At 33.2% G+C, this 23,273-nt stretch overlaps 2 protein-coding genes across 4 annotated transcripts; one reads left to right on the forward strand and one right to left on the reverse strand.

Moving 5' to 3' along the window:
• Positions 1–1,230: 1,230 nt before the first annotated feature.
• On the reverse strand, positions 1,231–6,715 carry LOC128165072 (peptidyl-prolyl cis-trans isomerase FKBP1B-like). 2 transcript variants are annotated; one of them, XM_052829273.1, is made up of 5 exons: positions 6,559–6,715; positions 5,516–5,563; positions 5,191–5,303; positions 4,744–4,817; positions 1,231–3,414 (listed from the first exon to the last, which is right to left on the reverse strand). In XM_052829273.1, exons 1-5 carry the CDS (start codon positions 6,668–6,670, stop codon positions 3,360–3,362), a joined length of 402 nt encoding a protein of 133 aa, XP_052685233.1. In that variant the 5' UTR covers positions 6,671–6,715; the 3' UTR covers positions 1,231–3,359. The 2 variants fall into 2 exon arrangements, with proteins under 2 accessions (XP_052685233.1, XP_052685234.1); XM_052829274.1 differs by lacking the exon at positions 6,559–6,715 and adding an exon at positions 6,252–6,459.
• LOC128165070 (mediator of DNA damage checkpoint protein 1-like) lies at positions 6,688–23,079 on the forward strand. Of its 2 annotated transcripts, XM_052829270.1 has the most exons (25): positions 6,688–6,820; positions 8,275–8,373; positions 8,548–8,611; positions 9,199–9,254; positions 9,862–9,954; positions 10,121–10,213; positions 10,412–10,603; positions 11,815–11,890; positions 12,038–12,094; positions 12,465–12,521; positions 12,646–12,723; positions 13,088–13,160; positions 13,291–13,348; positions 13,593–15,351; positions 15,579–15,668; positions 17,063–17,181; positions 17,429–17,521; positions 17,813–19,468; positions 19,751–19,927; positions 20,269–20,337; positions 20,463–20,562; positions 20,929–21,084; positions 21,189–21,214; positions 21,368–21,528; positions 21,834–23,079. In XM_052829270.1, exons 2-25 carry the CDS (start codon positions 8,284–8,286, stop codon positions 21,907–21,909), a joined length of 5,469 nt encoding a protein of 1,822 aa, XP_052685230.1. In that variant the 5' UTR covers positions 6,688–6,820; positions 8,275–8,283; the 3' UTR covers positions 21,910–23,079. The 2 variants fall into 2 exon arrangements, with proteins under 2 accessions (XP_052685230.1, XP_052685231.1); XM_052829271.1 differs by lacking the exon at positions 6,688–6,820 and having other exon boundaries at positions 6,840–8,373.
• The last annotated feature ends 194 nt before the right edge of the window (positions 23,080–23,273 follow it).

Here is a 23,273-nt window from a genome sequence, read left to right on the forward strand (position 1 = left end):
TTTCATATATCAGAATAAACATTACACATAAGTACCGGTATTTAATTACAGTTCATATACTGTATACATTAACGATACATGTATATTCATTTGATTTATGTGTTAGAATTTTTTTTTTAGTTATAATGTACATATTTCTCTCTAGAAAGCATATGTTGTAGTTTCAGTCAGAAAAAAACATGTTATACGTGAAAGTGCCTTTATGACGGAAATAAATAAATTAAATAGCAAAAATAAGCAGGGAGGGACATTAATGATTAATGTTCTAAACATTAAAATATAACTTTCCATGAAGAATCATATGAATAATAATTGCAATTTCTTAGAAATACATTTTTCCTATAAACAGTCTTTTGGTTATTGCTTTCTTCATGACATTTGAATTGATCACTCGAGTTGGTGTTTTTATTTTACTTTGAAGGATTTATTGTTTTGTAAATAAAATGATTGAATTTTCATATTTAATATGTATTTTTATTTTTTAAATTAAGCAAAATAGACTAATAATAAAAATATTTTATTGTCGGTGTTCTCATCTTAGAAAGCATTTGGTTCAAACCCTGGAAAGCCTTTAATATGAGCATGTTAGCATACTCATGATCTTGATCACGTGCATACATAGTTTTATCCATTTTAACTTGTTAGCATTGTTTATTTTTATACTTACGATTGAAAATGATTACTAGTATTAGAAACATGATGAAGTGCGTATTTATAATATTTAAACAAAACTTCCATCATCAAAACTCTTGTTATGACTCTATTACACTGATTTTGTAGATTATATGATTTCTTCACCCTCTTAAACTTAACAACCAAACCAAGGTTTTAACTCTGTAATATACAAGGTGCTAATCATTTTGTATTGTAGAAAATCACGGCGGAGTGGAAGAACCAGACAAAACATATATAGCTATTTTTTCGAACGAACATTTATTGCACGCTATTCTCCTATATATTCCTTAAAAAATCGGGAGACTTTAATCAATTAAGACTCTTTTAACATGTGTAATTTGCATTTCTTTGCGTATCTTGACTAAATATACTATAATATTGCCTAATGTTTGCAAAAGCAGCATATTTTGGGCAAAATCGAATACTAAGTGTGCTCTTTTTTACCTCTTCATATCATTAAAACAACAGACCGTTGCCTACATAAATACATACAAGCAGATCAAACATTTTTACGACCAAAGTTATACCTTTCATGTAAACAACTAGTAATTGTCATTTTAGGTATTTCTTTGTATTTTATTCAAATAAAAATTCACAAAAAAATTGCAATAAAACAAAGATATTTTATAAATTTTGTAAAACACTGTAAACAATAAACGGGTACAATAATCCAAATCAATTATCTCCTAAGGATAATAATTAAACAATTTATTATTAATATTTTGTATGTTTATGTGAAATGTAATTTTTACAATTAATCCATCTTTTATTCTCCTCCCTCAAAAATAAATTAATAGTACAAGTTTCATATCTACCCAGGTACTGAAAATTCTGATTGTGAACATCATATTTTTTGTAAATGATGTATTTCCTGCAAAAAGAATATCATTGACTCTGTAGTTAACTGTTTACGTACAATACCAACACAAAGTATATAATACATGTACAAGTCAATATGATTCTTGAGTAATTAACACTTATGTGTTTACCCAGTAATTATTAAGGTGGGTCACTACCCCTTAAAAAAGTTTCTCTAATCAGCAGAAGATTAGATGTACTTCATAATGATGAAAAGCATGTTGGTTAAGATATATAAATTAGTCTGAAAAATTGCAATTTTGGATAAAAATTATTTTTCCACAAATTCAGTTCAGTCAAAATGAATTAAAACCTCAGGCAGATTCGAAGTCCTGATCAGCGGTTACAAGCCCTGTACTTTAACCAATGAGCTATGACAATATACAACAAATAAAATTGATACAAACAATTTAAATTGTGATCTTGTGATGTAGTGTACGTCTTAAAAAGTATAAGTCTAGGTGTAGTGAGGTACCTAAATATTTTTACTATACCAATTGCAGGACAATATGGAATTCATAGTTCAAGTTTAATATTATCTTAATTTCTCTGCCTCTCAATAGCCGTATAATCTCTCACTCAAAACAGTACTTGCTGGACTTACTTGCTGGACTTTAATTGCACAAACCGGATGAAATAATTAGGGTATATGGGTAGATGTTACAACCTAATCAAAGATCTACACATTTTCTCTTTTCATGAGCCTTGTTTCCATGTATTATCATACACAACATATAGTTAAATATTGCTCATTTAACTGTCCTTTCATTTAAAAATATGATTTTTTTTTTTAGAAAATTAAATTACCGGGTGTGCAATTAGCAAAATATACATAAAATGTTTATCCTTTCTCAGCTTTCAGGAATATCACATCACTATAAACAAAAGTATACCACAGGTAAAAAAAAAAGAAAGAATCTTCTTTAGCAAAAATAACATTGCATCTACTGGTATATATAGATATGAGATCACTTACAAATTTTATTCCTATTAATTTCAAAAATAATTTTTGAAATAATCAAAATGTTTACATTTTTCTTAAGATCAAATTATCTTTTGACAATTTGTTACAAATGTGCATTCATATACAGTGTACAATCCTTGACTGCAACATTTTGAGATACATGTATAGCATGTACCAATTCAAATGTTTTTACACTGATTTCTAGCTCTACTACTGTATCATGAAATCTACAGCATAGCAAAGTGTGTTTAGTTCTAATAATTGCAACTTCATATAACAATGTCTTCTCAAAATAAAATACAGTTCTAGAAAGTTTACAAATATGGTAAATGTTTATCACATACACACACATATTGAACTTTTCCTGTTCCATATGCATGTATTTACCATCACTATTTCTGATTAATGACAATAAAAAGACTTAGTCACTCTATTGTCTTAGAATTTGCCCCCTGCATCTAAGATCTTCCTAATAAATCTGATAAAATGTCGGAACAATCTAATACAGAATGGCTGGTAATGGTCATTTCCATCCTACTAACAAAACATGAATATACTCATACAAGAATATTTCATCACTCTCTGTTTTTTTCCTGTCATAAAAAGCACATAAGTAAATGATGTTGTTGCTCATTCATGATTCAAAAGATATAAACATATTTTATAACTCATTATACATTAACACTTTCACACATTTGCACACAATAATCATCTCAAATTACATGGATATGCAAATTTATAGGGAATATGTCTGACAAAAATCATAATTCTTTTACTCCTTTGTGGATAAAATTGTCTATTCTTTATAAAAGAAATACAAATTTCAATAAATTAGGTATAGTACAGTTTTTCCATTGAAGATTCATTCCAATTTCAACAGCTCCACATCAAATATTAGCTTTGCATTTGGTGGGATAGTATTCAACATTAAGGAAGATAACAGCAATGCATAGGAATAATTAAATAATTTAACATTACTGTAATATATTTACATCTACCAAGTATGATTTCCCCTATTTCTTACCGAAACTCATGGTTAATTCATAGCTCTATAGAAACAGCCAGACTGAAATCTACACGCCCCATTTAACGATTGGTCGAAATCTACAGCGTCTGAAATTGAAAGGACTGAAATCGACAAGCCCTGTTTATCGAGTGGTTGTAACCTACAGCAACCTAAGAAAAATCATGGACTGCATGAAATTATCATGATGATGTCAGACTCAAAGTCTCAGAGGCGACTATTTGGCTGTTTCTCTTAGCTTACATACTTATGTACATTAACAGTAATTTTATAGCGAATTTTTCTTACTTTTTATGATCAATTTATTAATTAGTTAAAAGAGAGATGTTAAAATAAACAATAAAATGCTTCTTTGATGATTCATGGGGGTTATGTAGGTACTGAACATTGCAGAAAAAATTTACAGGTATTTTTTCTGCAATGTTGCCACCTTCATATCCCGCTTGAATCACCGAAGAAAGCATCTTATTGTTAAAATAACTAAAGAATTATGAATTAATAAATACATTAATTTTTCCAAACTTTAATCATTTGTCAATAACAAAGTATTTGTTCATTAAACATGTTAACTTTTTTACCCATAGCTTTAATTAGTTTTTAAACCTTTGTTAATGTACTGGTAACTGAATTGAAGAATTGACCTTTTGAACTGGTAGAACCATTTTAACAAAAGCTTGGACTTTATGTAGCTGAGTCAAACGGCAATGATATGTAGGCCTGTCTGTTTCATTGGAGGCCACTCAACCAGGGCTCTCTGAAATCAACAGGGTGTGTCTGGCTTTAGAGCAAAGACTACACAATCAGTGTATATTTCGCTTGAAACCAGCGTCATTGTAACTTGTTTTGAAGCAAGAAATAGATCGTTACATCCTACTGAAAGTCCAAGGTCTTGTTAAAATGGTTCTAATTTTCATATTGGGTTGATTTTTTTTTTTAGAAATATCAAATAACATAAGAATACTTTAAAAACTACATTTGGTTGTGTATTTCTTTCAGTGTGTTTGACAGAAAGCAACTTCTGCTAAATCAAGTTCATCAAGTACACACTAAATGCCAATCAAATCTATATAAGAACAGGTACAGCATCAAGAAATACCTACATCAATTCAAATCCATGCAAAATTTCTTAAGAAATCATTTTCTACCAAAAATTGTATGCACCAAATATAATATGCTTTAAACTGTATATCTAAAAAGAAACCGTTTTCAATTAAAAGGATATACTCCTGGGTAACCAATAGCTCCGTATCCGTAATCTGGACTACATGTTAAAATGGCACGCTCTCCAATACTCATCTTGTAAAAAAAAATCAAATTATATAAGTTTAAAAAATTTACCATAATACATGTAAAGGGATTTAATCAGAGTTTCTTAAAAGAACTACACAAAAAAGATAACATTTCCATTTTAAGGCATTAACTAAATACATTCTTGTGAATTTTAAAAGAAGCAAAACAAGGTCTAGGGACACAAAAGTTAAAATAAAAGGTTTAAATTGATCTCAAGTCTCACTTTTGAGGATCATATTACAAGTACGTGTAGGTATGAAATGTAACAATACATGTATGTCACAAATGTAACATAATACTGCTGGCAAGAGAGTCTGTCTAAAAGTTATGGTCCTGGGTCTAGATCATTGTGCATAAATCACAGAACTCTGAGACCGACCTTTGCTACTCCTTCGTCCCAGCCTTTAATGACTTCTTGGTGACCGATCCTAAACTTAAATGGCTGCCCTCTATCTCTTGAAGAGTCAAATTTCTGTCCATTCTCTAGGGTTCCTATAAATGTGAAAAAAAAATGAGTTCCTCTGCATCTGTAATACAAGTACCAGTAATTGCAGAGAACAAAAAGAAAACTTTCTTTTATCATTATTAAAGTATTTCTTTTATGCCCTTATTAAATAATATTAAACAGTAGCAAGTGAAGAAAGTGCCCCAGCCCTTTTCCTGACATTGATGCCAAAGAGTTTTCAATTTCTTTAGTTCTTTACCTGTGTAATGTACTACTACCACTTGGCCTTTCTTTGGGTAAGTCTGTCCTGTTGATAAAAAAAACCCAACAAATTTTAGTTATAGTAAAGCATTTGTCTTTTTCCTGTCAAAACTTTATTTGTGATAAAAATGCCCATGTAAACATATGGTATCTAATTAAATAATGTAGAATATTCATTGAGGATTTAATTTCGTTATTTTTCATTGGAAGTATAAATCATCAAAATTAAATTTACGACAAATTTTTAACCCAAGTATTCCTAAATACAGAGTTGATATATGATGCATTTTAAAGATTAAATTAAATCCCAATGAAATTTTATTTGGTTAAAAAACAATGAAATTTTAACCCGACGAATATTTGTGCTTCTACAGTAAAAGTGACATTAAGTATCTGACTTAATTTGTCTTGACATGATTATAGAAGTATTAAGTTTCATGGACTATTGGGCATAGTAGAGTATAAGGAATTTTTGTTTTGTGATCAAGATTGGACATTTAAGCATTTTCACTTCACCCAGTTTGGGGTGAATATACTGTCTCTAACTATAAACAATAATTGGGGATGGATGCTTAGTGAGCCCTCTTCTACCAAGCAAAAATATTGGTTATAATATATACCCAGTTCATATCAAAACAATTATCGTGTATTTTGACTATCTGTATCATGCAACTTGGTTCAATTTACCCCACAAATTACACTGTAATCTATATTCAACCAGTTCTGGTGCATACCGGTAACTGCAATTGAGACCAAGTACCACATCGATCAGTTGATAAAGGAATAAGAATTAAGCACTCAATTAAGAAGATGGTAATACTACAAGTGCAATAAATTTCAAATAATGATCTTAAATAATTTCAATACGATGCACCACAATAAATACACATGGGAGTTAAAAGATAAATTCTGAAATAGTGTAAAGAAAACTCGGTCTGAATGCGAATTTTTAACAATGACGGCAGTAATCTTACAAAATTGAAGCGAAGCGACGCGTATTTCAATCTTAGAAAATCAACTGAAAGAATTGTTGTCCTCTACCATTTCCAGGAGTTACTTGTTGGACAGTTACTCCCATTCTCCGTTGTTGTTTCGGGAACGACAGAGGCACCTGTCCGACATAAACAATCAAACTTCCGGCTCCTATTTTCATCCGCGCATGCGGAACGAAAGTGCGCGAAGTAGCTGAAAAAATGAAACTGACTTTACTTATTATTTATCAGTGGTGTACAAAGTAGGCACAACCGTCTTGTATGTCTTTGTCTGGCTTATAATCAGCAACCAATTAAATTTTTTCTCTAAGGTAAGATTTGTCATTTCAACATTGTTTTGATTTTTATAAAATTTTTGTTTGTTTACTTTTGAGAAGTTGCTGACCACACACCAGACCAGTGACATTGTGACACAATGGACAGCTATAGAATCAAACTCAAGACCCTTTGGTTTAATAATCAATTCGGTGTTTTAATGCAAAGCACTACCAAGTATGCTTTAAGGGTTAACCTACTAATAGTGACAAAAGAAGGAGCATGGGAGTGCTGACTACTGCTGATCGATCCAAATCAGCTTAATTAATATTATAAGCACAATATCATACTTTTTACCATTTCTTTTGAGTTTTCTATGCATATGAAATTTTATACTCGAGACTCTTCATAACATTCCAACATTGCTTATTTTGTTGTGCACAAATAAAATAGGGAGATGACAACAACAGCTATGCTAGAACTTTAGACTGGGCCTTAAAAAACCAATGCTCTACTGGTTGAACGGTAGGACTAGCCTATAGCTCAGTAGATAGAGATTTGACTTGTTGTCTTAACTGAAGCCTCTTGAGTTTGAGTTCTAATGTGATCATCCCCCTTATGCATGTTATGCAGCACCATTTTAAACAATTTTTCCCCTGTTGGGCATATGCACCTGATTTACCAAATGAATCTCTATATACTTGATCATGAAAACCAGGAATAAATTTTATTACTTTGGAATTTTGCATTGCTTTCAAAAATCATTCATTATCAAATTTTAAAAATTCATTGAACTTATTACCAAGACTATTGTAAGCATTAATTAAGCATGACAATTGACATACCTTATTTCTAGATACTTCATGAATGCAACCACACTGCATTACTCAGTAAATGAAAAATCTTTATTTGCCAGATAGAATGTAAATTGAATGGTACATGTAAGTTGCATTTAAGTGATGGCACAAGAGTGTAGACTGGCAATTATCGCAGTAAATTGGCAGTCTGGGAAGGGATAATTGTCAGTCTACGTAGGAGAAAATAACCAAATGCAACTCCGGGCAATATCACTTGGCAATTTTCCATTGGATTTTTCCATGGCATTGGACTTTTTAGTTTTTCTAAGACTTTTCACCCAATGTTGGGCTTTTTATTTTTGGGTCATGGGTGCAAGCCCCATGTTGGGAGCCATTGTAACAAATTAAGGACCACAAATAGTCTCCAATTCAAGACTCTTTGGTTTAAAATTAAATGATAATTAATGTTTCTTACTTAGATCAAGGGATAACCCACTAGCTTGTAGGAGCATGGCAAAACTTGGCTTATTTTATCCTGGGAATTTCCCAGTTGGAAATGTAATCTCTAGAGATTTGGCTTGGTTTATAATGTCCGAATACCACCCCATTGGACACTGTGAAATAGTCCTCGATTGGATACTGTGAAATAGTCCTCACTTTAATGGGATGGTTATTGGAGGATGATGTTAATTTTAATTTAATTTTGATCTCAGAGATAGGAAATGTCTGACCTTGAGCAAACTCAAGCAATTTATTTGGAAGATTTCGGCGACGAAACTGATGAAGAAAATGAAGATGGAAAGAAGAAAATTGTAAGAATTTTTTGAGGCAATATTGTTCATTTTATATTTTGAAATATTACTTATTTTATATGTTGTTAAAAAGGCAAATCCAAATGAATGAAAAGTCAAGCCTAAAATTTTTCTTAATGTTGATTGGTTTTCTTTTTTCATGCATGAATTGTGTTGGAACAATTTTTACTTCAGGTTTCCTTTTTGAAAGTATTAAAGCAGGACGGTTTTCCAGAGAAACTTTTTCCCTTGTATGAAGGTAATCTTCTATATCATGCTTAAGACTTATTGGTGCTTAAATATACATTTGATTTATAACAGACAAAGTATTGAAATTTTATTAATGAAACTGAAGATATGTAATTAAAATAAATACCAGTGTCATATAATATTTTGATACTGCAAAATATTGAGCCTTGGTTCAAAATATTTTGCGATATCATTTACCCAGGTTCAATATATTTCTGCAAAATATTGACCCTCCATATAAAATATGGAAATGTAAGAATTTGAACCCCCTCTCCAAAGGGAATTTGAAATAGACATTGTGGCCTTGATATTTTGAACCTGCTCTCCAATAGGAATTGAATAGCAGAGGGGGGTTCAAAATATCATGGCTATAATAGATTGAACCTGGGGTTCAATATTATATTGGCGGGTTCAATATATCGCAGGGTCCAAAATATTACATGACACCTGTACCACTATTTTTAAAGAATTTATTACTAGGGTATTATTTAAAATGAAGATTAGTAATCATATCTCATTGCCATTATGTTTTTACAAATGAAATTTATTCATTTATTTATGTTCAGGTATATATTCCAAATACTTTTATTTCATTAGGTGAAAATATTGTTGGTCGTAAGGAGGATGTTTGTCATGTTGCAATTCCTTTAAAGGTGAGCAGTATGTAGGATCCTAGGCTTTAATTTGAAAAGGTGTCCAAGCAGTGCAGTGGACAATGCACCCGCTTCTTATCGCTGTGACTTAAGTTTGATCCCTCAGTGTTTGTATGTGATAGGGTATGGCAGTTGGACACATTGTTTTTTTTGGGGTATTTTGGCTTCCTCCCACAACAATGCCCCCTCGCGCTAACATCCGTGCCAATGAGTGAAATCAAAATATAAGTTGTAAAACTTGTTTATCAATCGTTGCAAAATAAATAAAGCTTAATCATTTTCAAAAGAAACTACAACTTACATAAGCTATAAAATGTGTTTTATTGTTGCTAAACTAGGAAAATAATCAGTGCTTGATTAATATCAAGATGTATTTAAACGGGGTATGTTTGAAGCTAAGTTTAAATTTAAAATTCTTGATTGATCAGTGTATGAGACTCCTCGACATGTTTTGTGTATGGGCTATGGTACTAAGGTGACTGTTAAGGCCTATTGGCCTCTTGCTTCATATTGCAATTACAAGCAGGCAATGCAAATAGGCCATTAAGAAGGATATTTATGCCCTAATAAAGTAGTTTTAGTATGGATTGGGTTTCATTCTTTTCAGGCTTTATCCAGAGAACATGCTTGTATAGAGGTGCGAGGAGAGAATCATCTGATATATGATAAAGGAAGCAGAAACAAAACAAAAAGGGGAAAGGTTAAAACCACATTTTTAATATGTTTATGTAAATGTTCACTGATCTAGTAAACAATATTTGATATGAGGACTTTATTTTCTGTTTAACACACATCAGAGGACATTATAATTGTTTGCAATATACATAATTATATTGAGTTGTATTTTTCTTCTTTTTTATGGTCAGATGTATTTGATCCCAGAAGTTCGATATGAATTGAAAAATAAAGACCCATTGCTGTTTGGAGATGTAAAGTGTGTTTACATTATTGGAGAACCAGTAAGTTATTGAGAGAAGAAATGCTACAACCATAATTAGTCTTTTGTCTTTTATTTCAATTTAAAAATTCTGCATGCATTACAAGCCTCTTGACATTGTATGCATTTTTTTTACGCATTTTGGATGATTTCAACACATTCAGGATGCATGTTTAGCACATTCAGGATGGTTTAAAACCATAGGATATGTTTTTTGCAGGAGGACCTGGATGTGGATGACTCGGAGACTGGATCAGAGTCCGGATTCCAGACAGCTCCAACTGATCCATCTGATCCAGGAGAGAAAAGAGACAAGACCTCTCACGTGACCACTCTAGTGTATGACTCTGAAGAAGAAGATGAGGAGGCTTATGATAGTGACAATAGCGTGGATCTGCTTCAGCCAACTCAGGTACAACTTACCCGAAAAAAATTTGTATGTAATATACATGTAACAGAATGTAAAGTCTTGTGTATTGCATGCACCTGTGTATGATACGCATCCCTGACGTTGGGTTTCAAATGCAAAAAAAAACCTGTAGTTTCTATATACAGTGCTCCAAGTCACAATTGCTATTAGGTCGCTAAATGGCGACCGACAATTTTTTTTAAGTCGCCATTTCAGAATTTATAGTCGCCATCAAAAATTTATTCACTCGCCATAATATCTGTTAATAATTTTATAAACAAGTTAAATATGAACAATTTTTTGTAAACCCAAACGACAGAAGCCCTGACTTTCGTTTTTCCGCCATCGTGGCCATGTTCATCTACATTCCAGCGACGCTTGATTCAAGCTAACATTTATTCAAACATTACATTGACCGAGAGTTAATTTTTTGTTAATTTCGATTACGATGAATTTCGATCCCGATCACAACAAATTTCGATCCCGAGACGATCACATGTCCAAATTTTCTAGGTCGCGAAAATGCGAATTACTATGAAATTTTGGTCGCAAAATTGAAATTTTACTCGCAAATGAGACTGTTTTAGTCGCAACTTGGAGCACTGATATATAATACACATATTAAAACCCCAACATTTTCAGTCAAGTTTTAGGAAAAAATCATCGATGTGCATGTTTTGCTGATTATGTATTCAAAAGGCTAAAATGTAATAACATTTGAGGATCTAAACCATACCCATATATCATACTATATTGTGACTAGTCAAGAGTTGGCTGGTTATGCAGTGGCGAATACATTGGCGAGTAATTGTTTAATACAAGGAACAGTGGTTTTAGTGGATAAATATTGTAATACATGAAAATAAAATTAAGAATAAGGTATTTTTTACAAAACAGGTTTAGTATACACTCAGAAAACTTGCATAACATGTGATAGGCAGTCATTCTCTCATAGTATCCAGAAATACGCTGTGAAAAATGGGAAATATTATGTTCCTTTGTATAACATGCATCCCCCACCTTTGATCAAATTTTGTCTGAAGAAAGTGCATGCTATGCATGAGACTTTATGGTATTTAAACAATGAAAGGGTTCAGAAAGTCATAATAAAAGTGAGAATAAAGGATATGTGATACTTAAAAAATGAAAAATTTGTTTGAAAATTCTGAAAAGTATTGGAATTGCTAAGAATAAATTTTCATTATAAATGACAGGCATATGTGCAAAAACAGGATGGTAACAAGAAAAGCAGGATCAACTTTGATATGGAAACAGATGAAGATGAATCTGGTGAGATTTTCTTCTACCAAGATGATCATAAATACATGAAACTTTGCTATTTGAATCTTTGCTAAATACTAACGTGCCACATCTACAGTGCACACTGTATACCGGTAATTTATAAATCTCTTCAACAACTGATATTACCATTATCAGACAGGAAGAGTCCTGACATAACTGTAAAAGAAACTCCAGCACCTAGAAAGACCAGAGGTTAGTTGGCTTTCTGTAGATTCAGGTACAGTGCAGAAGAATTTTTTTGAATTCCTTTAAACCAACTTTAATTTGGGTGAAAGGAATTTTTGTAAGGTTCACTAGAGCCAGGTCATACTGAATATTTCTCCCTGCAAACCACTTCTCAAATGTCTCTGGTATATTATTTTCTACAAAATCTTTTTCTTATTTGTTAAAACTAGTTGCCTGGAACCAGTTTATTTTATGTAGATTGAAATAAAGTTCTTTTACATGCAAGTTGAATTACAGTACCTGGTACTTGACTTTCTCCTCGTAACAGATTAAATAAATTTGACTGAAGATATTGTAATCAATATCCCTGATTTACATTTGTTGTTATATTTTTTAGGACTTGCCAGTACAGCAGTTGTTCTACCTGAATCGGGCTCAGAGACTGAGGAAGAAGGTAATTGTCTTGAAACAGAGAAATCTATGCAGGAAACCAATCCAGTGTAATGGTTTAAAAAATATGTATTGCATATGTATATTCAACTTCATTATTTGTGAACTGTATGCTCTCGTAGTTATAGATGGGGAAAAAGAGTCAGCAGGCTACAAGGGCATGCTTCAGGCTCCCACCCAGGCCTTTTTAGCAGAGACTGAGGGAGGTGAGATTACAAGAAAACCATAAGATCAGAGGACTTTTTATCTCTTTTATATTTTTGTAAATAGTAAGAAATTTTTATCAAAGTTTTCTTCTTGATCGTTAAAGAAAAGAATCAAACATATCCTTATCTCTACACTTGAGAGTTATTTGTACTTAAACTACAACTTGCTTTGTGTAAAAGTAGCTTGAAACATACAACAGCTGGCTAAGAACTCCATTAGAGCATGTGTATGCTGAGCTTTATAAAATTCTTACAGTATTAGCATTGAAAGATGTTATCGGATAATCCCCTTTTTACAGTACAAAAATCATTGTTTAAAATGCTCTATGAAGTTTATATTTGTGTATTTTATTATCAACATTAGAAACTACTGAAGAAGATTCCCCCAGAAAGAAAATACTATGTGCAGAAACCCAGTCATTCTTAGAAGATAAAAGGTAAATTTATGCATTGATAAGTAGTTAATCAAATTGAGTATAAATGCACATATACAAAGTGACTTGATGGGAAACTAACTAATGATGTGCTTGATTTCTAGTGCTTTTGTTTTTTATTTGCACTGATTAGTAAAAAGACCAGCAGTCCACAAGGGGTTATTGTTGAGAGTGAGAATGAAGAAGACAAGGTAGATACTATCTAGAGCATATTTCTACTTGTTTCAATTTGGATATGCACACCTCTTTCAGTGAATAATTTTCAAACATTATAAGTAAAGTTATGTAGTAGATAAAGAGTACATGAACAGGCAAAAGCTGAGAAATTAAATAAATTGTAAAGCATATTTTTAATGTTGACATTAAAGAAATCATAACACAGCCTCAGAATATTTTGTAGGGGTTTATTTTAACTCTCTGAGTGTCTACTTACAGGATGAGGATGTTCCTGTAGTGGAGATCGATGAAGATGAAGAGAACGAGGAGGACCGAAGTCACTTGTTTGCCAATCCCACACTCGCCTGTGACTTGCCTGATGAGGTAGAGGAAAGTGAAGATGATCAGGAGGCAGAGAAGAGCAGTAATGCAACAGAGGAGGACCAAGAAGCTGAAACACAGGTCTTTACTGACCAAACTGTTGCTGTAAGTGATGAAACGTTGGATGTCAATGTGATGAAAAGTAAAGATAGAGCTACAGCAAAGAATGATAAGAAGACAAATACCAAAGATGCTGCAACAATAGAGATTGATGTCAATGAGGGTAATAATGATGAAACACAAGAGTTTTCTGATGTAGCTGGTGGTGATACTCTTGTGGTGGATAAGGAGGAATGTGAATCAACCCAGGTTTTCGACAACAAAACCACAGAGGCAGAAACAGTGGCTATGGAATGTGAGGCCACACAGGGCTTCAGTGATAAAGCTGCTGAAGCAGAGACAGTAGCTGTTGAATGTGAGGCAACACAGGCCTTCAATGAAGCAGAGACTGTTGCTATTGAATGTGAATCCACACAGGTATTTGATAATGAAGCTGCGAAAGCAGAGACAGTATCTGTCGAATGTGAAGCCACACAGGTCTTTGATGAAAAAATTTCAGAAGCAGAGACAGTTGTGGTTGAATGCGAGGCTACACAGGTGTTTGATGAAAAAATTTCAGAAGCAGAGACGGTTGCCATGGAATGTGAGGCCACACAGGTGTTTGATGAGAAAGCTGCAGAAGCAGAGACAGTTGCCGTGGAATGTGAGGCCACACAAGTTTTTGACAAAATCTCAGTGATTGCAGCAAATGTTCCTGTTGAATATGAAGAGGATCAGGTATTGGATAATGAACAACCTATAAATCCAAAAGAAGACAGTGATGTTACGGCAGAAACAATACCATCAGAGTGTGAACCTACTGTGGTGTGCACAGAAATAAATATACCTGTGGACGATGAACCAGAACAAGACAAAGTTGTTCCAAAAAGAGGAAGGAGAGGGAAATCGTCAACAAAATCTGAACCCAAACCTAAAATAACGGAGGGCACTGAGGAAACTCTGGTGTGCACAGATATAAATATACCTGTGGACGATGAACCTGAACAAGATAAAGTTGTTTCAAAAAGAGGAAGGAGAGGGAAATCGTCAACAAAATCTGAACCCAAATCTAAAATAACTGAGGGCACTGAGGAAACTCTGGTGTGCACAGATATAAATGTACCAGTGGACGATGAACCAGAACAAGATAAAGTTGTTCCAAAAAGAGGAAGGAGAGGGAAATCATCAACAAAATCTGAATCTAAACCTAAAATAACTGAGGGCACTGAGGAAACTCTGGTGTGCACAGATATAAATGTACCAGTGGAAGATGAACCAGAACAAGTTGTTCCAAAAAGAGGAAGGAGAGGGAAATCGTCAACAAAATCTAAACCACAAACTGAAATAACAGAGGACACTGAGGAAATTCAGCCCAAAGGTAGGATATCCAAAAGAAAGTCAGTAGCAAATGAGGAAAAACCTGTCCAGAATAGTCAAGAAACAAAAAAAGGACAAGCCGGGAAAGGGAGGGGTGGCAAACATACAGATGTTGTCACAGAAGATGCAGATGGAGGAGATGGAGACATTTCAAAGAAAAGTAAAGCATCACTGGCAGAAGAGACCAAAACAAAGATGGACCAATTCGATGGCAGGATTGATGATTCTACATCTGACAAAGGTGAAATTTTGTTTTTATTCTCTAAACTTCTGCATAAATCTGTATTTCATTAACAAAAGATCTCGTCTGTTCCTGTAATCTTTACACAATGAAGTCTTTCTGATCAGGGAGATGGCAAATTAACATCAAGTCTACTAAATAATCAACAATTTTCTAAATTTTTATTAATTTTATGTAGTTGGTGTTCAAAATATTTGAAAAAAGATTTTTTCATCTCTGAATTCTAGTTATTGAAGGTAAAGAATCAGGTGGACAATCTACCACAGTATGTGATGAAGACTTGGAGCCTACACAGGCCTATTGTATGGACACTGATGGTAAGAACTACGCAGCACTGTTAAGGCTCACTATGAAAATATCAGCAGATTTTAACGTTCATAAAACGATGCATCTGTTATTACAAAATATCTATGTAAAGATATTTCATCATGATAAAAATGTGATATTAAATGAAACAGTATAGTAAATGCTACTTTGCATGACACTTGGTGTGGTCACCTGAATTGATAGTCACGATACATATGTTGATAATTCTCCCGAATGGAGGTCATAGACAAATTTCAATATTACAAGGGCATACTCTTATTTGAATTAGAAATTTAAATGATAATTAAATTCTACTTTTCTGGTAGATACTGAAAAGTGCTGCTGCTTTGTATAGAGTTCATCTTTTATTAGAATAAATATCAAAGAAATGAGCTCCGCTGGAATTTAGATGACCTTCGCTTAATATTTTACTTATTTATTAATTCATTCTATAGATTTCATCAAAGCAGCAGCACTTTTTAATACATTAAACATTCCCTTAATGTATATCCAAAAGATCGTAATGATCTGTTTAGTGTATGCCCTTGTAAAAAGCAAATTTAGATAGGCTTCCCGATGTCAAACGCATCGACCTTGTACATTAAACACTCTAGAAAAGAAATAATACACGCTCTAAAAAATACTTACATGTTGAATCAAAAGCAAGCACAATATAATCTATAATATAATCAATATCAATCAGTTGTTCATATTTATCATTGTTGGACTTGTTTGACTACAAAGTTACAATAGGTAGTTTTGTATGTTGTTTAATGTTTTCGTACCCATAACAATCGGAAATTACTTTATTAATTAGCATTTTTGACAACGTGTTGTTTCATGTGATGTCATATTAACATTTCCCGTACTTTCTGGTCGGTGCGACTACAAAGTAAACCTTAACAGTGCTGTACTTTAGTTTATTATTTGATAGCTTCAGGACTGGTCATTAATTAATGTTGACCTTTCTGACATCCCTTTACACTGCCAGATTGAATGATTTAAATTTCAGAACTTCTTGTATTACTATAAAAATTATTTGGAATATTGAATATAGCATTACCTTCCTAGCATAATCATGAATAAGGCATGTGGAGCAAATCTTTCATATGTATTCCATGGCCAATTATTGTAAAAGTGGTTATTTTTGGAGTCAAACAATACGCGTGGGTATTAAATACGCGGATGTGTCATCTACCACACAAAAGTTTTGCTTTTTTTACCATACGCGTGGGGGTATTTTACACGGTTTTAGGCTTACTGCATAACTAGTGTAAATTTCCCCCATGCGTAAATAACCACTTTTACAGTAATCATTTTGTAAAACTTGTGATTAACAGTGTTTATCATTTCTCCAAGATAATAATGATTGACATTGTAGAATTTTCATCTTTATGTTATGTAGATGTTATAGATCAGGAAGGGAGCACCACCCCACCTATCTCTGAGCTTCTTGGAGTGGAGGTGAAAGATGGAACACCTGTGGAACCAGTGAAGTTTGTGGACAGTGAGCCAGATATACTGGTATGAAATTCAATGTCGTCTCTTTTGCTGTAGTGGACTACTTTGTTGAAATAAAAAGGCAAATTCAACACATACTGAAATGAGAAACTCATAGACAAACTTATGTTCAAAATGTAGTATGTGACAATGAATTGGAAGTCAGATTTACAAGTTCTGTTCAGTTAAGTGATTTTGGTAAAAAGGAGAGTCTGTTATTGAAGCTGTCTATTTTCATACCTGTTACTGATGCTGTTTTTGTTGTATTTAGCCTGTGCTGATACCTCCAGCATCACCACATAAGTCGGCTCTAGCCAGTCCTGGAAGGAGGTCACCATCCCCCAAAAAAGTCCACTTCCAAACAGTAAGTGTATTTGATGTATAATATTCAGAAAAGATCAAAAAATCACACACATAGCTAATGATATGCAATGTTCCAAATCATTTTTGTGCAGTGTCGTGATTATTAATTTTATTTACCAGTTAAATCATTGCTTGCTTTAAGGTGAATAACTTTTTTGAAGATTCTTGAGGTACAGTATATGAAAGAGACAATTATATTAATTTTTCATACTGTTAACCCGTAGAATCCATGTGTGGGGCTTGCCCTGGGCATCTGTAGTTATCTTAGGTTTACTTTATTTTAAATTTCCAGAGGGAATCTGAAGTTGTGTTAAATGAGGTGACAGGATCAAAACTGAAATTTGAGGATAAGGAGGAGGAAGAGGTATCAACTGGAAGGTCGGGTGGAAGAAGTCGTAGATCATTACCAAATCTCTCACAACCAGAAGTCTCTGCACGCGGAAAACGAGGAAGGTTATCAGTTGACCCAAAAGTTGAGGCTAAGGCAATGACTGTACCATCCACTGCAAAGGGAAAAAGAGGAGCAATGTCACAAAAGGCTAACAGTGAGGAATCCAGTTCCACTAAGAAAAGGGGCAGAGGTAAAAATGTTATAGCTATATCAGAGGAGGACACACCACCCCTGGAGGAAGAGAACAATGAAAATACAGATGATCAGAAATCCAAAGAAAAATGTGTCATTGAAGAGGAAACTTCCTCAGAAGTTAGTGTTGCAGAGCAAGAGGTAGTGAAAAAAGCTGTAGGGGCAAAGGGTAGAAAAGGAAAACGTGGAAGTAAAGCACATGCTGATACAGATAAAGAACAGAATGTGGCAGACACAGAACAACAAGAAGACAGCTCCAGTCAAGAACATGGAACAAGGAAGAGCAAGGATATGGATAAAATGGAAGAACCATCCAACTCGGAAGCAAAGGTAGTAAAAACAAGAAGAGGAAAGAGAAAGATCAGTGAGACATCTAGTAGAGATGAAAATGAACATTCTGAAATAAAGAATTCTAAAAATGAAGATCAGAAATCTAGCAAAAAGAGTGTAGTTGAAGAGGCAACCCAGCCTTATATGGAAGACAATGAAGCAGATGAGACTGTTACAGAAACAGAAACTTCTAAAAAGACCAGAGGTCGAAAAAGCCTGGCTAAATCAGAGAATGTGCATACAGGGAGAAGAGGAGCAAAGAAAAGTGATAAAGAGAAAACAGAAGATGATAGTGAACAAACAAATAATGAAAATTCAGAAAAAGAAGGTGAAATGGAAGCTAGTAAAAATACAGGTTCAAAAAGAACAAGGAAAAAAGACCTTTTAAATGATATTAGTGAAGAAACTCCCAGCAATTCCCAGCAGGCTTTTGGTAGCTCATCTCAAAATGTGAAGGCTAGAAGAGGATCACCAAAGAAAGAAAAAGAGCATGCAAGTGAAGAAGTGACTAGTGATACAAAATCAGAACGTAAAGGAAGAGGCAAAAGAAAAGAGAATTCGAAGGACAATGCTCAGGAAAGCGAGGCTTGTAATGTCACAGAATCTGGTAAAAGCAAAACAAGCAATAAAAGGACATCGGCAATTAGGCAGGACAATGAGGAAAACTCAGGAGAAAGTCAAGACAGTGTTCTATCTACAGAATCTGCAGTCACAAGGAGGGGAAGGGGAAGATCGGCTCAAAAACAGACCACTCTCAGTCAGGATTCAGAAGGAAGCAGTGGTCCAACCCGAAAGTCAAGAGGGAGGGAAAGTTCTGCAGCAAAGAAAGTTGAGGTGGAGTCTGAGAGCCAGGAAATTGAGGACACTAAAGACAAAAAGACTGCAGCAGTGAAATCATCATCCAAAACCAGAAAAAATAATGCAAAAGACACTTCATCCATTGCATCAGACACAGAATTGAGCAGTGATTCTCAGGAAAGTATCCAGCTTAAGGCAGCCCCTAAAAGAGGACGAGGCAGGCACAAAACTGATGAGGTTAGAGTGTAGCATATATCAATGTAGGCAGTACTTGGCAAGGCAAGTACAAGGCAGTACTTGTATAAATATTAATGCCATGATACATATTCTTTAATAATTTATTGTATAAAGTATGGTACATGTACTGGTAGATCTACAAAAGATTTTTATCTTAGCCTTATAGAAAATGAAACATCAACTTTATTCTTACAGCTTTCAAACTATTTCTAAATGTTGACTTACATAAAGTGTTTTCATTGAGCATGGTATTGTTTTGATGATTTATTTATCATTGTGTAGGCAAAAGAAGAAGCCCCTGTAAAGAAAACCAAAATGGAGCCTCCTTCTACACCACAGCATGTGAAGAAATCAGCCAAGTCATCAGACTCCCCATCAGCATCCCTCCGCAGGAAGTCTGTAGATCCAAGCAAACCAAAAGTCATGTTTACTGGGGTAACTGATGAACATGGACAAAAGGTAATCATTTATAGATGTTTATCTGTAGAAAATCAGTGATATGAATTGTAACAAGAAAGAGCTTTTGACATATACTGACAGGTAGGCATACAATTTTTGAAGGAAAAAGAAAATTTGTTTTCTTTTAGTTATTGTTAAATGTATAGTTTATTAAATTCATTTTAGCATGTATTAATGCAACATATTCATAGAAAATTACTGGTGGTGCTGTGCAAGTAACAAATAAATTACTTTTTCATTTTTTTCTACGGAAAAAAAAATCAAGTACCGGTAAATGATTGCAATTGTACATGTAACTGTATCAAACAAAGTTTTCATGATATTGTGACATACTTTTTCAGGTAGTTAAAGATTTAGGAGGACACTTAGTAGATTCCGTCCATGAATGTTCACATCTGGTGACAGATAAGGTGGGAGAAAAATCTTTTAATTCTTTAAATTCAATTTTAATTACCAGTACTTTTTGAAAAGCAAAAATAAATGCAAGCTTTACGAAGGCTGTGAGCAATATTTTTTCTAAATTGATTAAATTCAGGTCAGAAGAACAGTGAAATTTTTGTGCTGCTTGGCCAGAGGAATTCCTATTGTAAATCCTCAATGGTTAGACAGCTGCAAGTCATCAGGAATGTTTGTAGGTCAGTATATCACCCCAAGATAATTAGAAATTCAGACTAACTGACTTTCTACAACAATACTGGTTTATTATAAAGAATGCTATCAAGGATAAATGATTCTGCAGATTATTGAATAAATCAGCTAAAACATTTTTTAAAAGGCAAAGATAATTTTTTTGAGATTGAATTGCATTTGTTGTATTCATAACATTATCAACTAAATTAAATCCCCAATGAAATTTATATTTTGCTTTATGTTTATTAAGGACATTTTTTAAAACAATGAAATGGATTCCACTCTGGAAACCAATTTATGTCACAAGTCAACGTAATTTAATCCCTTAGAGAATTCTGCTTCTGAAGTATGTTTTCTCCTTTTATCTGCAGACCACACCCCTTTCTTGATCAAGGATGAGCCAGCAGAGAGACAGTACAAGTTTGCCCTCCATTCCTCCCTGGAAAAAGCCAGTGACTCCAGTGTGTTGGCAGGGTACAAGATCCATGTCACCAAATCCGTAAAACCAGATCCAGCCAACATGAAAGGTCTGCCAATTACAGACACTCAATTTTCTGTTAATTTCACTCTTTTATGTGTCATACTCTTCCATATACATGCGATACAATAAAATACACTTTTCTTTTTTCAGACATTATTACCTGTGCAGGAGGAGAGGTATGTATTTTTAAAAAAAGGTTAATCATTCTTAAGGATTGCTCACTTTGTCTATTTCTAAATTACTGGCACATGCATGTTCTGTACATTTACATGTGCCAGTAAATCTCTATGACTTCTTATTAAAATTTTAAAATGCACATTTTCTTGCAGTATTTGACCACCATGCCAAAGAAAGCTGATGACAAAATGCTGGTGATATCCTGTCCTGATGATAAAGGGATATGTGACTCGGCCTTGAAGGCGGGTGTCACTGTTGTGAATGCAGAGTTCATCCTTACTGGAATACTGCGACAAGAAAATGCAGCAGAAAAATATCCTTTTATGATTTATTTCAGCATAACTCATTAATGAAATGCATGTATGAAATGGAAATTCCAGTTTAATGTTCTAAATTTAAGTTATCTGAGTTACTTTAGCATACCAAGAATTTGGGCTTCTTGTTTTCTTTTCTAAGCAAACAAACTTGCCTTCAGAAAATATACAAATTCTAGTATATAGAAGACATGATTGTATACATGTATTTGATTAGAGAGTCATTTCATGGTTTGTTACATTTAAATATGAAATTAATTTTAAAGTACATTAATATAATGATATCTTCCTTAACTAATGTTACTTATATTCTATTTCAAGACAAAAAACGGTCAAGAGATTCCAGCGTTGGAGGCCAACCAAGTAAAAAACGGCGTTAAACAAAGCAACCGTCAACAGTAATGATACACGTGTAAAGAAAGTAATGGAGATTAAATTTGAAACCTGTGATAGCTGCAACTATTTAGAAACAGATGAAATTTTAAATTAGTTTCAAGTTTTTAATAATGCTTTGTTGACTAGAACTTTATTTTTTTTTTTATCTGCAATATGTTTTGTTTTATCAACAATTCAACTTGATCAAGACATTTTTTTAGATGCACAGCTATAACTTAGTCTTTATTTTCCTTCATTGATTAATCTATGTATGAACATGCATTTGTTAAATGTTTATAAAGTTATAGTTTAAGAAGTTAACTGTTTTATCTCTTCATTGTCAATTTGAATGATGAAAGATGAAAGGTATACGTACCTATGAAATTCAAATCCAAAGATTTCTTCAGCTTTCCTATTGGGAATACAGTGTGAAATAAGTACGCCAAAAGTTGATTAAATTTTAGTTTATGGAAGCATACATATTAAAATGATCGTGAAGACTGATATGTCCCCCTCCCAACATTGATTTATATAAGAATATTCACAAGCTAAGATGCTTATTCGTGAATAATGTCTAACGTCAATATAAAACATGTACGATAAAAATTATTCAAGGTGTACATGTAAATAGTTTAAAGAAAAAATAATAAACTGTGAGCAACAGTGTATATGATAAATTATAATTTATGTATTTGGAACTTTAGATTAGACCAAATTATTATAAGCATCAAACTGTCTATTTTGTGAAAAATTATACGATTGACGATATTGCACATCGCACCGTCCAATATCGACATATTAAAGCTAGTTTGAAGCACAGAACTATTGCTGACTTTTTGATTTAGACTAGTGGTGAATGAGCGAGTGTTTAAATAATGGTTTATAATACCGGTAACATTCATTATACATACACATTCATACATATAAATTTTGATAAATACAAAAAGTGACATAATTTTCGTTCAGTTGAGAAAATTTAAAGGTTGACTTGAAGGAAACAAATATTTTATATCTCGATTTGAACACAATTTGTTTGACATATCTTCATACAAAATAAAAAAAATGAACAAAAATACAATATACTCATACAAAATAACAAAATGAACAAAAATACAATATACGTACTTTGTCAATAGTACATGTATGTTCAATCTCTCTTTCTCACTGCAAACATGTATATTGTATAAGAACTATCCAGACATTATCATGCATTTTCCCCATGGCTGAGTATTTATGGGTTTTCAAGATTTTAGTCATGGAACATTATTATTTATAAAAAGATATTGGTCACATTATCATTAAACTAACAAATGTAATATAAAAATCTCTACATATTTGGGTATGTATGTTGATGATTGCACTTCACAAA

Source organism: Crassostrea angulata, chromosome 10 (genome assembly GCF_025612915.1).
Source record: "Crassostrea angulata isolate pt1a10 chromosome 10, ASM2561291v2, whole genome shotgun sequence".
NCBI lineage: Eukaryota > Metazoa > Mollusca > Bivalvia > Ostreida > Ostreidae > Magallana > Magallana angulata.